Source organism: Rana temporaria, chromosome 9 (assembly GCF_905171775.1).
Source record: "Rana temporaria chromosome 9, aRanTem1.1, whole genome shotgun sequence".
Lineage (NCBI taxonomy): Eukaryota > Metazoa > Chordata > Amphibia > Anura > Ranidae > Rana > Rana temporaria.
Window position 1 is genome coordinate 45,091,277 of NC_053497.1, and position 16,998 is coordinate 45,108,274.

The 16,998-nt window shown below is 41.6% G+C and overlaps 1 protein-coding gene across 3 annotated transcripts in view; it reads right to left on the reverse strand.

The window, feature by feature from the left end:
- SUPT5H (SPT5 homolog, DSIF elongation factor subunit) overlaps positions 1–16,998 on the reverse strand; it is a 46,884-nt gene that overhangs the window by 12,655 nt on the left and 17,231 nt on the right. For all 3 annotated transcript variants that reach the window (XM_040323355.1, XM_040323353.1, XM_040323354.1), the window contains 17 exons: positions 14,598–14,667; positions 14,432–14,500; positions 14,271–14,336; positions 13,883–13,913; positions 13,724–13,792; positions 12,562–12,813; positions 11,163–11,252; positions 10,306–10,376; positions 10,120–10,225; positions 7,728–7,821; positions 6,867–7,003; positions 4,969–5,124; positions 3,949–4,095; positions 1,254–1,400; positions 1,015–1,140; positions 853–934; positions 644–769 (listed from right to left, as the gene is read on the reverse strand). In XM_040323355.1, coding sequence (XP_040179289.1) covers positions 644–769; positions 853–934; positions 1,015–1,140; positions 1,254–1,400; positions 3,949–4,095; positions 4,969–5,124; positions 6,867–7,003; positions 7,728–7,821; positions 10,120–10,225; positions 10,306–10,376; positions 11,163–11,252; positions 12,562–12,813; positions 13,724–13,792; positions 13,883–13,913; positions 14,271–14,336; positions 14,432–14,500; positions 14,598–14,667 — 1,839 coding nt within the window. The remainder of the gene's footprint in view (positions 1–643; positions 770–852; positions 935–1,014; positions 1,141–1,253; positions 1,401–3,948; positions 4,096–4,968; positions 5,125–6,866; positions 7,004–7,727; positions 7,822–10,119; positions 10,226–10,305; positions 10,377–11,162; positions 11,253–12,561; positions 12,814–13,723; positions 13,793–13,882; positions 13,914–14,270; positions 14,337–14,431; positions 14,501–14,597; positions 14,668–16,998) is intronic.

The window sequence follows — 16,998 nt, forward strand, 5'->3', positions numbered from 1 at the left end:
GTTGAGAATATCAAGTCTGAGAAACATCGGAGAGCGATAGGAGGCAACCCCTCAAGCTGCTTCTAAAGGTGATCCAGCGGCTAATCAGCTGCACCGATCACTTTTAGCAGGAACAGCTGCATATATAAGTATTGCGGTCTTGAAGTAGTTAAAAACAGCATGGCTCCTCCCACACAGCCACTTCATTCATTCACAGGGATCTGAAAGTCCCATCTGCCATCACAACAGACAGCTTGTAGTTCTAAATGAACTCATCAGCATCCTCATTGACCCTTCCTGTACTTTAGTAACTGTCTGTCCATATGGAGGTATGTACTGAGTCTCTGCAGGAGTCTGACAGTGGGTGCAAGGCTTTGCCGTATGAAGTGTAGAAAAATAATTGCACATGTTTTTAAGCTGCAAAATCAAGTTAATTTTTTTTGTTTTAAAGCAAACTTAGCTTTTAACTAATAACTACACAGAGTATGTATGTTTCCACATTTTTTTTCTTTACTTTTCTCCAAGTTCTCTGGTTTCTTCCCATAATATAAAAACATATTGTAAGGTGAACTGGCTTCTACCTAAAACTGGCTTCAGAATGCGATGGCATACTTGGGTGACTGTATTAAGTGATGTTACCTTGTACATGTCAGTTTATACAGACCTTTATAAGGACCTTGAGAAATTCTGATAGTCTGACCAATCAAATCATTATCCCTTCGGCCTCTTCCTCTGCCAGGAGCTCCTGCTCCTGCTCCGGCTCCTGCTCCTGCCGCACCACCTCTCTGTGCTGCATAAGGTGATGGAAAATTAATGAGTATTGCGGTTAAACGAAAGACTCAAATTTTTTTTTTTTTTTAAAGCGATACATACCATCTCCAGCAGGGTGAGCTGGGCTGCTGATTCTTGGGCTCATTGGAGCAAATCCAAAGGTGAGGTTTGTGACATCCCGAGGCTAGGAAGCAATAAGCACGTATAAATATGTAGTAAAAAAACAAAAAAAAAACATCAGTCTTAATCTGTCAAATGTTTTACCTTTGAACCTCCAGCAAGGACCAAATAACGTGTTCTGCACACAAACATCCCTCCATTCTCTACCAGCTTCTTACAGTGAAGAAAAGCATAATTCCGGAACAAGTGGCGAATTTCACCTTCACGACCCTACAGCAAGGAATGAGTGATCAATACGTGTACTGATAAATCAAAGAGAATATATTTAGCCACAGTCAGACAATTACACTTTTGAAGAAGAAAGAATACTAAAGAGTTCTCACCGAATGGGGACCATCGATGACCTTGACAACGTCCTTGCAATGAATATTGTTCTCTTCAGAGTCTAAAGCAACAGCAAAACGATTGTCCTTTTTCCGGTTGACTGCCTGATGTCTAACTGTGATTACTTTACCATGCATGTTAAGGACCTATATGTGATGGGCAGACAAGAAAAAATGCCAAGTAAATAAAATGTTGCAGGCAACAGAGTGAAATTTGTAAACTAAAGTAAGGAGGTAAAACAAGGGAGCAGAGCTGTGTAATGAAGTATGGGGGAGTTAGGATGAGACCACGGTATAATAAAAGCAGATTAGACATCAGAAAGTGCAGATAGTGGGGAAAAAACAGGGTGTAGTGTAGGTTTAGATACTGGAGACTCTCTCAAACTTTGACTATTCTTAATCCTTATGCTGCTAGCATTAAATAAATAGAAGGGTATACTGTATCTATTTTTTTTTTTACATTTCTTCAGTTACTTTCTGGTTTCCACGCCTAGGCAAATGTCATAAATCCCAGAAGTCTTCATTGGGGGAGGGGGGCTTTCTCAGCTAGGCACATCCTTCTGCTTCCATGCCTAAACTAAGGGAAGATGGATTCCAGAAAGTAAATCATGAATCATCATCCCTTATTCAAGATGGCAGCAGCCAGAAATGCTAGGGGGTGTTTTACAAAGTGATTTCTCAACAAAAAGCATAGAGAGATGGAAGGATGGGGGAGTTTACTTTGAATATTAAAAATGAATCAAATAGCGTTTTGGATTTGTGGCGCTTAGGTGCAGTGTAATTCCACTTTAGCTGTGTGCCCAGGAGTTCAAATCTTATGGGTGAGATGAATACTGACAAGGTGAGCTGTGTGTTGACGCTCAGAACCTACAGGCTACATATGTACTGGGGAGTGAGCTGTGTACACTGGAAAGAGGCGTTGGGGGCAAATCCCAAAGCAAAATAAGAAATGTGTTCTAGGGGGGTACAAGAAAACACTAAGGCCTGGTTCACACTGGTTAGACAATCGCTCTGACTTTGACAGCACAAGTCGCATGACATGTAAAAAAATCAATGTTTCCTTATAAGAGCCGTCTCAACTGGTCCGACTTGTCGGTCCGACTTTTGAAAAAGATTCCTGCACTACTTTGGTCTGACTTCAGCCCATTGAATTTAATTGAAGTCTTAACTGATCTAACTTGTGCTCAGAGACCATATTAGCAATGCAACATGTATTGGGAAAAAGCAAAAACGGCATGGGCCCCCGCCCTCCAATCCATACCAAGCCCTTATCCGAGCATGCAGCCCAAACAAGACCACATTCCCTCAACATGTTGATGGAGACAAGGGGCCACTTCCCCACAACCCTGGGCTGTGGGGATCTGTGCGCGGGGGGCTTATTGGATCTGGAAGATCACGCCCCCTCCATGTGAATGAGTACCCACTCGCGCAAAAAAATAAAAAATAAAAGTTAAAATTGACTAATATCCCTAATAGTAGCTCTAAAATCAATCACAATGTCTTCCGCCGCCAACCTGCTTCAGGAACAAAAGTTCCTCCTCCAATGCTTGCTCCCGCCATTCTGTCAGCTCCGGTGTCTGACAGTTCCTATATAACTATGGGGCGTGGCCATCAGGTGACATCAACCGGAGACTCCACCCCTTGTGACGCCGCCACCACGGGCATGATCGTTTTCGTGACATCACAAGGGGGACAAGGTGTCCGGATCAGGTCACCAGATGGCCACGCCCCAAAGTTACACAAGAACCATCAGACACCAAAGCAGACAGAATGGCAGGAGCCAGAGCAGTTTTTTTCAGTGGTGGTGGAAGACATTGTGATTGACGTTGGTGCTACCACGGGGGGGGGGGGGGGGACTTCAGTAGTTTTTAATAAAGGACTTGTCAAAAATAGTCAAGTTTTTATTACATTACACTTTTTTGGGGGGTTAATGGGTAAGGGTATACCAATTCACTTAGGGGTGGCGGAAGATCTGGGGGTCCCCTTGTGAAAAGTAAAGGCAGCGATAAGCAGAAGAGGCCCTTGTCTCTATCAACACCCCCCCCCCCCCATATGTTGAGGGCACGTAGCCTGGTACGATTCAGAAGGGGGAGCTGTGCGATTTTTTTGTGCAAGGTTTCAGCCATACCAGAACCAAAGGAATTTTTTGATTGGTCAAAGAACAAGTTGCACTCGTCTCCAACGTGAACCATGCCAGACAAAGTGTTTGGTGGGACCTCTCTGGTGGAGGATGCTCCAAGCAGCTCTATTGCCACCTGCTGCACAATTCTCTAAGCACTAGAAGCAGAAGTTTGAATGTGGCTTTATACAAATAGATAAGGGTTATGTTATGAGATCAGTCACAAAAATTGTGCTTAGTACAACTAGTAGAAACAAATATATAAAAAATTGGAACAAGTCAAGAGAGATAGATTTAGGAGTAAATGTTGAACAAATTCAGAGATGGAGAAACAAAACACAAAATAACCAGTGTACCAAACACGTTATGCTGTTCAACTTTAAGAAAATGTCTCCTAAAGATACAACCCACATCACTTAGATCATATGCTCACCCTCATTCTGCAATTCTAAGCCTGGCTTGAAGAAGATATGGCGAAATATAGTTCTGAGAATACAGATTTGTTCCTTCCAATATTGCAGTTTCACTTTTTTTTACTCTGGTCTCTGAAGATCCTTTTTTGCCCTGAACACTTACCTGAAAAGTCTCTCTTTCCAGGCGTACAATGACTCCCACTGTCTGAGGATCAAGTTGCACCAGCTCTCCCCATTCATGTTGTCCCCCAACATCCACACCAGAGGCCGTCTCTGAGCACAGCTGCAAATCTCGGGGGAGGACCTTCAGCTACATGGAGAAAAGAATGCAATACTATAATTTACAGAGGGACTGAAAATAAAGCAACGCAATAAAAGTTCAGAACAGAAACTTAAACTGAATCAATCAGCTATCTTATACATCTAAAAGAGAAGTATGGCCAAAACAAAAAAGTTTTGGCCAATCTTCTCGTGGGTCACAGGGGTGCACTTACTTTTGCTCTTGTGACCAAGAGTAAGGAGAGAGCAGGCTATTTGCCCAGGATCTACTTGCTCTGCTTCATAAACAAACATTCTATTTTTTTTCCTTTCCACATGTCTGCAAAGTCAAAAATCACACAGCTGCCACACTATCCTGTAGTTGGAGCAGAATGGCACATGCACATCTTATAATGAGAGACGTGTACGGCCACTATTGCACTCAAATTTCTGGCATGCAATGTTTACTCTTAGGACTAGACACACTGATGGCACCTACCGTATCCAAGAAGACTACAGGAGGTGTGGCCATGACTACCTATGCACTATGATTACAGTGCAATGCAGTGAGGAGCAGAGGGTGAACTGAAAGATTCTATTTATTGTATCAGCTTTGCTGAAAGACTGTGGTATAGTGGAAATGTGTGCAGGTGAGGTCTGAAAGCTCCTGTCTAACTTTATACATTGATTTTCAAATGGTTTGCCCTTGATCATGGAGACATAACATGCCATGACAGGTATATTTCAAACAGACACTGCATGGAGGTAGAGAACATTCTGTTATTTAACCGAAAAGCAATTGTACTATAGACAACGCAAAGCACAAACATAGTAATACAGTAAAACAACCGTGTACAGAATGACATCAAAAAGCATTAGGCCTCCTGTACAACGTATTTCCATAGACTTGATGTGAAGAACTCACCTCATGCATTGTGAGGTCAGAGAACAAGATGACAAAATTTTCTTCGACTCGTACAACAAGCCCAGTGTCCCCTTCGTAACGTCCAGCAATGACCTTGACGTGGTCCCCCATGCGAAAATACTTCCTCAACTCATTGGCTGGGAACTCCAGCATGTCCTGTTATGGAGAACAAACAAAAAGGAATATGAATCACACAATACTAAATACATTTTAGTGAGAAAAGATTGGGCCAACTGCAACTGAAATAAAAGTGTACTGTAAAAACCACAGATTCAAATCTGTTCTAGAAACAAATACATTAAGCCTGGGTTCACACTATAGCGAACACAGACATCGACCCCACTACCCCCCCCCGGAATAGAATTGCATGGGCATTCTCACCCATGCAAGCCGATTCCTGTACGAATCCACAGTTCGCACAGCAATCTGTGAACCGTTCTGGGGGGGACATTTACATTGTATTGATACCTTCAGCGGTTCGCAGTGGGCAGTGTGAACTGCCTGCAGGAGAGATGTGATGCAGGAACCAGCACTGGAATTGGGCTGGTTCCCACACTGCTTCAGTGTGAACCTAGGCTAAAAAAGCAAGATATTTTAGAGTAACTGTTCAGTAAAGGAAGGTTGAAAACTGGCTTGTTTTTGAAGATGCAACTAAAAGGTTGTGACCCTATTTTTTGCCTCACTATTTAGTGGATCTGTAACCCGGAATAGGTATGCAAGTCAGGATTTTTGGCCATATTTCAGGAATATGCTAAATCGCTATTAACACCGCATCACAATTTATACTAAATAAAGCCTGTTTATTAGTCAATGAATCTACTTGTCTTGAAGACCTCTTGCACATGAGCAGCTGAGCCCATTATAGCCTCCCATAGACATGAATGGCTGTGTGCTGCTGTACTCAGGTATACTCCAGTGCCATCATAAACATGGGTATAGTGTACAGGCATATGCAAAAATAGAAAACAACAAACAAAAAAAACAACGTTGTACTTTTTGCATATGCTATACTTGTGTTTACGCTATAACCTGCATATGCCAGAGTACAACAGCATACAGCCAATCATGTCCTCGAGACTGTACCTGGGCTTCCCAGTTAGCAGAAAGATGCTGGCATTTGCACTGAACAAGCTCAGCAGCCTGTGTGCAAAAATGTTCAACTTGCAATAACCCAATAAACAGTACTCTTCAGTTAAAGTGTAAGTAAACCCACCTCATTTTCAGTCAAGGAAGCTGCCATCTTGGCCTATGTTTAATCTTCAACTGCCATGGTGCTGCACATGTGATCAGTTATGACACCAGCCATTGGATGGTTTGACAGTTTGGTTGAGAGCACAACCAATGTGACAGTTACATTTCCGGTATGCCGGGATTGCTAACTGCTTTTTGAAACGGTTAAATCGATGGGTTTACTTCCGCTTTAAATAGGAACATGCTAGGAGTAACAAAGAAAGGCTCAACTAATCAGAGTAGGATTGAGCTGCCAATGGCAATCCACCCAAAATATCAGATGTCATGACTAGTACCTTACACATTTGCATACAAGCAAAGTCAAAAGTCCAGGTAAAATACACAAAGTATTGAAGCAAGAGGGTAAAGACAAGTAGGGTAAACACAGTCGGGAAAGCAGCATTGGCAGTCTCCATGTTCCTCTCATGAAAAGTGTCCTTTAAAGTAGAACTAAAAAGGTAACCCCCAACCCCCACTTTGGATAGAAGTAAGGTAGGGTTATAAAAAAATAAATTCTGTTTTTAGTTATACTTTAAGTTTTAGATAAGACACCTGATAAAAAGCTGTGGCTAGAATCCCACCCATTCTGTTAAATGAACAGTTCACAATATTCTCTGAAAACAAAAAACAAAACAAAAAACAAAACAAAACAAAAAAGACAAGGTTACCTTAAGATCCTCATGTTTGGGCAGGATGGTGATCTTGTTTCCGTCCACACTGAGAATTTTACCCTGCAGGTTGATCAACTCTCCCTCGCAGACCTCCACATTGTCACCAGGCTGAAGGCTGTGCTCACGTTCCTTTCCTGCACATAACAAGCAGTATTATTTAGGAAACATAAAAAAAAAAAAAACACTGCATTGACAAAAAATGCATGCAGCTCTTTTTAAGCATCTATAGATGGACATTGCCCATGTGTGGAATGTTTTCAGTTTCTGAGCAAGTCTTTGGATTATCTATGTTGAGGACTCACTATCCTCTTTAAATTGATTGTGCAGCCGATGTGTGGGGAACTGGTGGCTGAATTACAAGCAGGGAAGGAGAAAGGTGGAAGAGGAAGAAAGAAGGATAACAGGTCAAAAACTGATGGAGGGATAGTAAAGGAACCAAAAACTAGAACAGAACAGTGTTCTCTCTGATATGAAAGATGTTTGCACTCGTGTCACAAATTAAAAGGTAAACAGATATATTTCTTATATATAGCTGATTCAATATCCTAAACAATAATCCTTAGAACTATACACATAAATTTGGAGCATCTAATAGAATGTGCAAATGCAAAAATGTACTGATGGTAGAAGGAGCTTATATAAAATTAAGGCATACCACCATTATAGATGTGCATGTGCCCTCTCAGTCAACTGCAACTCAGCCTAGGGAGTATGCATTAATCAAGAAAGCTTTCTATGATATAACTTTGCAAGCTACTTTTTAATAAAATAGAAGAAAATAAAAAATTGCAGTTCTCAAAAGCAAAACAGAGGGTGGGGGTGGTAGAATAGTTGGGCAGATCTATAACCCTGTAGTACCTGCTGTTTCAGTTACCACCTCCAGGTCAACCCCTTCTGGCTGATCTTCAAATTTCTCCAATTCAGAAAGAGTTGGTTTCACTCCATCGGTAATCTGCAGAGGCAAGAGAGAGAATGCATATTTAAGTATTTTGTGCATAACACATAAAAGTTTGTGTAGATCGAATTAGAAGGAGCTGTGTTTGACCTGCTTTGCTTTCACTTTGCAAAGAATGTAAAAGCAAAGCAGGTCAAAATGCAGTCTTGGAAAGGGCATCCACACTACACAATTAAAGTAAAGTGAAACTTGCAGACTAGCTGTTCACGCATGCTGCAAACTCAATTCAGGAAGCAAATCCCATCTATAGGAGCTCTTAAAATAGTAACAAGATGTGGTTCAGGGACTTGGGTGATGTAAGCCCACCTGAAATTATTGATTGTGTGAGGTGCCTGAAATTAGGTCCGGATTTACCACCTTTTTAGGTTTACGATCCAACAACAGTCGAAATCCCAATGCAATATTCAACTTCAAATCAGGATCTGTTGTACACAGTGCACAAGACGTTCTTAGGCCCCGTACACACGGCCGAGGAACTCGACGTGCCAAGCACGTCGAGTTCCTCGTCGAGTTCTGGGATGAAGCCGCCGAGGAGCTCGGCGGGCCGCCTTCTCCCATAGAACAACGAGAAAATAGAGAACATGTTCTCTATTTTCTCGTCGAGCTCCTCGGCGGCTCCATCGAGCCAAAACTGTACAGACGACAGAGTTTCTCGGCAGAATCCGGGTTTTGACCGAGTTTCTCGGTGAATTCTGCCGAGAAACTCTGTCGTGTGTACGGGGCCTCAGTCTCTCTGGTAAAAGACTAAGTCCCCTTTCACACCAAGCCAAGGCGTTTTAGTGCTAAAAATAGCGCCTAAATAATACCTGAAAAATCCTGCCCTGCAGTCTTCAGTGTGAAAGCCCCAAGGCTTTCACACTGAAGCGGTGCGCTAGCAGGACCGCTTCAAAAGTCCTGCTAGCCGCATCTTTGGAGCGGTGAAAGACCAGTGTGTTTACCGCTCCTTTACCACTGCTGCCCATTGAAATCAATGGGACAGCGCGGCTATACCGCCCGCAAACCCCTGCTGTAGCAGCTGTTTGCGGGCAGTTTTAACCCTTTCTAGGCTACTAGCAGGGATTAAAACCGCACCGCTAGCGGCCGAATATCGTGTCAAAAATGACGGTGTAGCGGCGCTAAAAATAGTGACACTATACCGCCAGCGCATCTCCCACGCCCAGTGTGAAAGGGGCCCAAGGATATACTGTGAGCACAGGGTGACACCATGGTGTTAGGGGGCAGTGTACTGAAGCAGAGATCTCTGCATCCGTAAGGACAACCCAACACAGAAAAGAGCTAAAGAGGAAAGGGACCTTCTGATCAAAGTATTTTGCTGCGTGTCATTATTGTCGACTAAACATTTGTCAACTAAATTAACACTATTTTAGTTTATTGAAATATGACAAAAAAATAAAATAAAAAATATTATATCAGATGACTAAAATAAAACTAAACTGGCAAGAATGAATGGGTTCCCCTCTGACCATATGCCCTCGATGATGCATACTAGGCCTCCTCTCCCCACCTCGGAGAAGGACAAATACTTAAATAACTTTTTTACAGGCATCGTTGTATACGGCTAGAATGCAAATTGCTAGAACCTGGATTAAGGAATCATCTCCGACCTCCAAACAGTGGATTGGGGCTATTATTTCACCCTACTCTATAAAAAAGGTATTATATATGCATAGGGGCTGTCCAAATAAATCCCATAAAAACTGGGACAGATGGTTGGAAGAACCTTAAAGCTTTAGAACCACTTTAATATTTAACGTTAGTAATATTATCAGGTAATACGTGCAATTGCATAACAGCCAATAGAGTTTACAGTTTTTTGGGGTTTTGTATATTTTTAAGCTGCACTTCGGTTTGTGAAAAAGCTATATTTTTGTCCGTTTATGAAACTTGGCTTTATTTATCAAGACGTTGTATATCACAACAGCTAAATCTAGGTCTGTAGTGCATGATCAAACCTTAATACCATAAATAATCACATGTTATTAGATTTTTACTCCAGGAGTATATAATGAGTTTGGCAATTCTAGAAAAATGCATTACAATTTAACTAAACCCATTTGATTTTAGTCAACTAAATATATTGGAAATTTTAGTCGACTAAAACAATTCAGATGACTAAAATCAACTAAACCCAAATTGAAATCCGATGTCAAAAATAACACTGGTGTCAAAAGTGGAATGGTTAGAGGCTGAAGTAATGGAAATCCAACAGTGTCTACCACAGGGCAGCAGTTTTTGCAATATATCTGACAAACTGGGCAATCAAGAGGACTTATCAAAGTTAAACAAATAACCTACCACAGCAGACATTGCGAAGCTCTTGAAGAGAAAACCTTTACGACTGTAACGATTTCCCTCAAAAATAAGGAAATCTCCATCCGAGGAAACATCTCCTCCCAGGGATCTGTCAAACAAGCAATTATGTATAAATGCCATTACAGATTAACAGTACATAATCTACCATTATAAAAAGGTAAGTCTCACCTGATCTTCTCTGGATCGAACAGTCTCTGTGGAGGCCTTCGGAACCTCCTCTTCTTAGCAAACCAATCTTTCTGTAAAGCAGGATGAAAAAGTGACAAAGTGCCATCCCCTCCAAGCAAAGCAATAGAAAGTCTAGAACCTCAATTAGCCTTTCATTGCTGCCTCCCTACAGGAAAAACCCACACACTTATTTCTACAGCAGCGGGAGAGAAAGCAAAACCCCAATAAAGATTCAAACTATCCCAAAAAGGGGTAAAAAAAACAAAACTAAGTGTTCTACAGTGTACTAAATTGTCATCATCGAAGAATGAATATAAGCAATAAATGTTAACGAACCGCAAATGTCCACCTAACACTAATATTTTTAGTCATGGGTGAACATTTGTGGTGTTGAGCTCTGCTATTTTCTTGGATCTCACTGGGACTTCAGCAGCAAGATCGCCCAGAGTTATCATCCTAAAGGAGCAGAGTCTGAAATCTCAATGCTTTTTCAGCTTTCTCCATGGTGCAACATGACTCCATGACATCTGCTTATACAAGCTGCACCCAGTGGATGAAGTAGAAAATTGATGCAGAGATTTTACAGCTAGGCTCTAGAAAAAAAAAAATGTATGCAATAAAACAATTTCTGGGTAGGCCAAATATGAATAGTTTAAATGTAAAACTATTATTTCTATGAATTCACAAATTTTGCAAGCACGCCCTAATGTCTCAGAATAGGTATTTTATTCCAAATGACTTTTAGGACATTATCAGTTAAAATAAAAACCTATACAGAGCCATGTCAAACATCTAGAAACAAACATTTCAAACTAAAATACCTATTCGCAAAGAAAAGAAAAAGGAACGTATCTTACCAGACTCATACGTGCTTTAATGCGTTCATAGTCAATCCGAGGAATCATTTTCAGAGAAATTGTATTCTGGCTGGGCTCTACGTAATCAACCTGTAAAAGCAAGACACAAATTCCAGTCCCTTAGGGCCATATCAAATAGGCAATTCTGAGGTTTGCACTTTCTCTAAATAGCTCCCTTACCGGCCATGAACATTGCCAAATCTGACTCACAAGTGAGCAAATAGAAAAAGAGTAACATCTTACCAGTGTGGAAGCAACTCAGTGGCGAAAGGTAAGTGGTCAGCCAAAAGGAAAAGTTCACCTTTGAAATAAATAAATGCACCTCCCCCCAAAAAAAAGTGCATTTAGTCCCCCCCCCCCCCCCCAGGAGCCTGCAGAGCATTGCACCCACGATCAGAAGATTGTGGGTGCAATTTTAGGCTCCTGCAGACTCACGGCATAGCGGTCAGCTCATTCCTCGTACAGGCAGGCAGTTACCTGAGAGCAGGAAAATCAATGGACTACGAGAGTGTTCCCCAGCAGCCTCCTAGCTCATTGGGAACTACAAGCCATGATCGTACTTTAATTCACAAGAAACAGAATGAAGGACTGGGTTGCATGGGCGGGGTCAAGGGGGGTTGTGGAGATGCTGGAACATGTTACATGTTTCTCCCTAAAGTGGAAAATGTAATATGTTCTAAAAGTGAACTTAGTCATTAAGCAATCATGTGACTTATGAGTCTTAAAAAAGGAAGTAAACCCTCTGAAAGTTAAAAAAAAAATAAAAAAATAAAATACACCTGCAGGAAAAAGGCATAATGAGCTAGTATGCATAGCATACTAGCTTCATTATGAATTACTTGCCTGAGTTCGAAGCCCCCGCATCGACCCTCGTTCCTCTCCTCCGCCATGATACCCGGAGTGACTTCCGGGTATCGCTGCTCTGGCGCTGTGAGTGGACGGAGCAGCGATGACGTCACTCCTGCGCATGCGAGCCGTCAGGGACGGCACGCTCAGTGCGCCTGCGCTGTAGACATCGGTGCAGGCTTTTCTGTAAATATTTCCTTAACTGTGTGGGTTAAGGAGATATTTCTTGCACCTACAGGCAAGCCTTAATCTAGGCTTACCTGTAGTGTTAAGTGGTCTGTAAGGGTTTACAACCACTTTAAATCAGGACAGGATCGCTTATTGGACATGGGCATAAAAAAGGTATCCAAAAAAGCAAGCAATGTTTAGGCATGAAGATCAAAAAGGTGTATAACTCCTAAAAGTGTGGTAAGGGGATGGAGTCATCCAAATGAAAGTTCCCCATTTCTGGAGAAATCCACCCACAAGGGAATGTAATAATTTGCAGTGCCAACAGATTAGACATTTCTGTTCAGACATTGAGACAGTCTTTAAGACACATTTTTATATTCACCTGTGCAATATCATCCTTGTAGATGCCTCTTTTTAGCCGGACCCAAGACTTGGGCTTAAGATTGGTAACCTCTTTCACCACTTTTAAGACATCAGTCATTTCCTTGATAGGCACCATCTGCTGGTTCCAGAAGCCCATGCGCAGGTTACCAACTCCTTCAATGGCTTGCTTGACATGAGTTTGCTTGAAGGCCTCAATGTAGATGTAGCCTTTGACATGTTCTGGGGCAACCACAGCTTTTATCTGAAGAGGCTGTTAAACAAAAGACAGCAAAGATGGAATGAGAACAGAAGCTGGACAGTAAACAGAGATAGATGGCATGAAAGCCTAATCCAATAATTGTACAGAACACTTTCAGAAAAAAAAAAAAGGGATAATTCACACTGCCCCTCAGTGAAATCGCTGAGCAACTGGAGAGATTCACCACCCTGGTCGCTCTGCATTTCCGCTATGCTAGGGGACAGTGTGATGCATTATTTCATTGCACTGCTTTTTTTCTTGTTTTGTACCAACTTTATTTAAAGTGTACAAAACGTACACTTCATTCACTGCAATATCGGGTGGCGCAATGCGCTGCCCGACATTGCAGTGCAAATTAGGCCGGTGCCCTGCGCTAAAATGCAGCATGTTTGCGCTGCAGTGGAGTGCTAGGCTATGTTGCAGTGTGAATGGGAGACAATTGTTTCCTGCGTGTCCCTACCGTAAAAGACATTTACAAGGTGGGTGGATAAATGGGTGGACACAGAATACCACGATAACAGGAGGTGGGATTTGGATAACCAAGCACAGGTTTACATTGGGGCGATTTGGCATGTCAAAATCACAAAGCCAAATCGGCGGTTATTGCCGGCAATGGCACCGTCCAAATCGGAGCGGGGCCACACCGAATCCCAAAGGTAGTTAATGTACTACTCTTGATGACTTCAGGGGACGATTTGTATAGACATCTGTGCAGGAATCCACACAGATGTCTGTCAAATCACCCCTGAAGTCGGACTGCATTGCCGGTTTGAAACCGAGCAAATTCAGCTGGACACACACGATTTCTAACACAGTCAGTGTTGCTTAAAGGTGGAAAGCGAATACCAAGATAACAGGAGTTGGGATATAGCAGGCTGGAAAGACGATACAAACATGCATTGAAAAAGATTGAACTGCTTACTGCGTCTGTGAACTGATATGCAATGTATTTCCTCATCAGGGCAATTGCTGTGGCACGTTCTTCTCCTATCTATAGTGACAAAAAGAAATGCTAATGAATAAAAGCACATGGTCACTTCCTCTGCTCTTTCCTATCTGAACATTGTGATGCGACACTGACCTTACATTTCACCGTCCACAGATTTGGATCTCTACAAAAAGTAAACAAGCGTACGATTGTGAGAAAATACTTGACTATGGGTAAAATGTAAAAAAGATCACTAAAGCATTGAAGGGAGACATAAGAAAAAAGGGACACGAGCAGATCTTCGGCAAATCTTTTATATATATATATATATATATATATATATATATATATATATATATATATATATATATATATATATATATATATATATATATATATATATATATATATATAGATTGGCATTTTGATTTGGGGTAATGTGTGGCAAAAGCTGTAAGTTACCACAACACATATGTGAAGCCAGCCTAAGACTCTGGGTAGGTAAAACTGAAAATCAGAAGTTTGGGAAAATTATCCTTACTTGACTCCAGGAAGCAGTTGTTGCTGAGTGATGTCATCTGACAGCTCATCAGACCCTCCGTATATACTAAGAGGACAAAAAAAATACAAAAAAGCGTTAGAAGTTCACCAGAGGCAGAGACATAATATGGCCAATAGAAAACAAAAAAGTGTTGTACTTACTGCTCGCCGACAGATGACTTGGCGTATTTCTTCATGTAATATTCCCCCAGCTCCTCCTCTCTCTGGTCTCTGTGAAAATAAAAAAGCGATGTCTGATCTGCAGCAGAGGGTGAGGGACACCATCATTCAGCACTAAACCTCTAGGCTTGCATCTCAAACCACTTACCGCCACAAATTCTGCAGGCGCCTGGCCCCCGAGCGATCCTCATCGAGTACAACATTGTCGATATTTGATGCTAGGGGAAAAACATAATGTCATATAACCCTAGTGGAACTGATCTATTCTTTATCTGAGCATGCGTCTAGCAAGCCGATGGGGAGAGGTCAGACAGGCCTAGCTTACATTTCTAATAAACCGTTTCATCTGGTCAGTATCAGATAAAACGACATAAGAAACAATGCCAAGGACATCTAAACTCAAGTTTTTAGAGTTGTGGGTGGAGTATGGCACGGTTCAATATGCCACTGGTCTTTAACAGCCTGCTTTCTGCTCAGTTTTAACTTGGCCAATGTGGAGAACTCACTATTGCAGTCTTAAAGACCTTTTTCTAGATTGTGAGCTCTAACGAGCGGGGCCCTCTGATTCTTCCTGTACTGAATTGTATTGTAACTGTACTGTCTGCCCTCATGTTGTAAAGTGCTGCGCAAACTGTTGGCGCTATATAAATCCTGTATAATAAATAACATTACTGTCAAGCTTTACTACAAACAAAATGTTATTAATGGGGTCCTTTTAAAGAGTTCCAAACCCAAGTGCAAAAACTGAATATAATGTAGCCTATCAGTCCTTATTGTGGTGGCTGCATTAGTTTCCTTTTTAAAATTTTGACCCCTCTTCTTTCAGCTTGTGATTCTGCCATGAACACACTTCTTATCCTAGGGCAGTGATGGCGAACCTTGGCACCCCAGATGTTTTGGAACTACATTTCCCATGATGCTCTTGCACTCTGCAGTGTAGTTGAGCATCATGGGAAATGTAGTTCCAAAACAGCTGGGGTGCCAAGGTTCGCCATCACTGTCCTAGGGGGACTACCGTTTCTATGAAAAAGAAGTGTTGCCATCCTGATCCTCTAAAAGAGTTAGGACTACAGGACACCTCCAATCTCCTCCATAACATAAGGTTGAGATTTGATAACATTGTTTAAGAGCTCAGTTCAGTGCACAGAAAGTTACAAGGACATTGGATTTCTCATGGAGCAACAGATGTTTTTTGTATTTGCAAAAAGAGCACTTGGGTCCCTTTCACACGGGGCTGTCCGTTATTACAGACTCCGCTTGCTCAGTGGGCATCGCTCCGTTGATCCCTGCTGAGCCCGCGGATGACAGGTACATCTCTGCTCACTGTGTCAGAGCGCCGCTCTCCTCTATGGGAGATCCGATGAAAAACGGACCGCCTGTCTGTTTTTATCCAGACGACGGATGGAAAATAGGGCTTCCATCCGTCTGGATTCAGCGGATCGGAGCGGATGTCAGCAGACATGTCACCTCTGACATCCGTCGCTCCATAGACCTGCATGGAGCTTCCGTTCAGGTCCGCCTAAAAAACTGACAGGAGGACCCGAGTGGTCCGCCCGTGTGAAAGGGGCCTTAGCCTTGAAAAAGAAAATAAAGCTGCCACCACAGGATGATTGGCAGGCTACAGAACATACAAGTTTTGTTCTTGTGTTTAAATACACTTTAAAGTTAACCTGTGCCCAGACTATGCACATTGTAATATTTACTATTCATACTTTGAATAATCTTTAAAAGCACTTTAAAACAAGACATAATTCACATCAGTAGCCAGACATTGTGAAAATATTTATCTTCAAAGTTCATGAAAGAAGCAGTAAAATCGTAGTTAAAAGGGGTTGTAAAGGTTAGTTTTTTTCTAAATAGATTCCTTTAAGCTAGTGCATTGTTGGTTCACTTACCTTTTCCTTCCATTTCCCTTCTAAATGTTTTTTTTTTGTCTGAAATTCTCACTTCCTGTTCCTCCTCAGTAAGCTGTTCTGGCTGACTAACCCCCAGCCAGAATGGCTCGGATGATGGGGGCAAGCTTACTGAGGAAAAACAGGAAGCGAGAAATTCAGACAAAGAAAAAAAAAAGATTTAGAAGGGAAATTTAAGGAAAACGTAAGCGAACCAACAATACACGTGACTAGCTTAAAGGAACCCATTTAGAAAATAAAAAGCGAACCTTTACAACCCCTTTAAGATTTCCGAATCCTTTCATATTGTACCAGGGATTAGGGCTGCAACTAACAATTATTTTCATAATCGATTAGTTGGCCGATTTATTGTTTCGATTAATCGAATAATCGGTTAATAACCTTAAAAAAAAAAGAAAATTGCTGCGATTTGCATTTATTTTTTTGGGCCAATTTGTTGTTGGGCAGATTAGAAAACACAAATTGCCACAAAAATGTTTTTCTGCAGCTTCTCCATTGAAGTATATTGAACCAAAAAAACAAAAATAGCACCGTTTTGCGTTACAAAAAAAAAAAAAAAGGTCCTTGCCCTTTTCAAATACACAGCAGCTGAAAAAATCATGGATGTGAAACCATGTAAATGAACGCAGTGTGTTT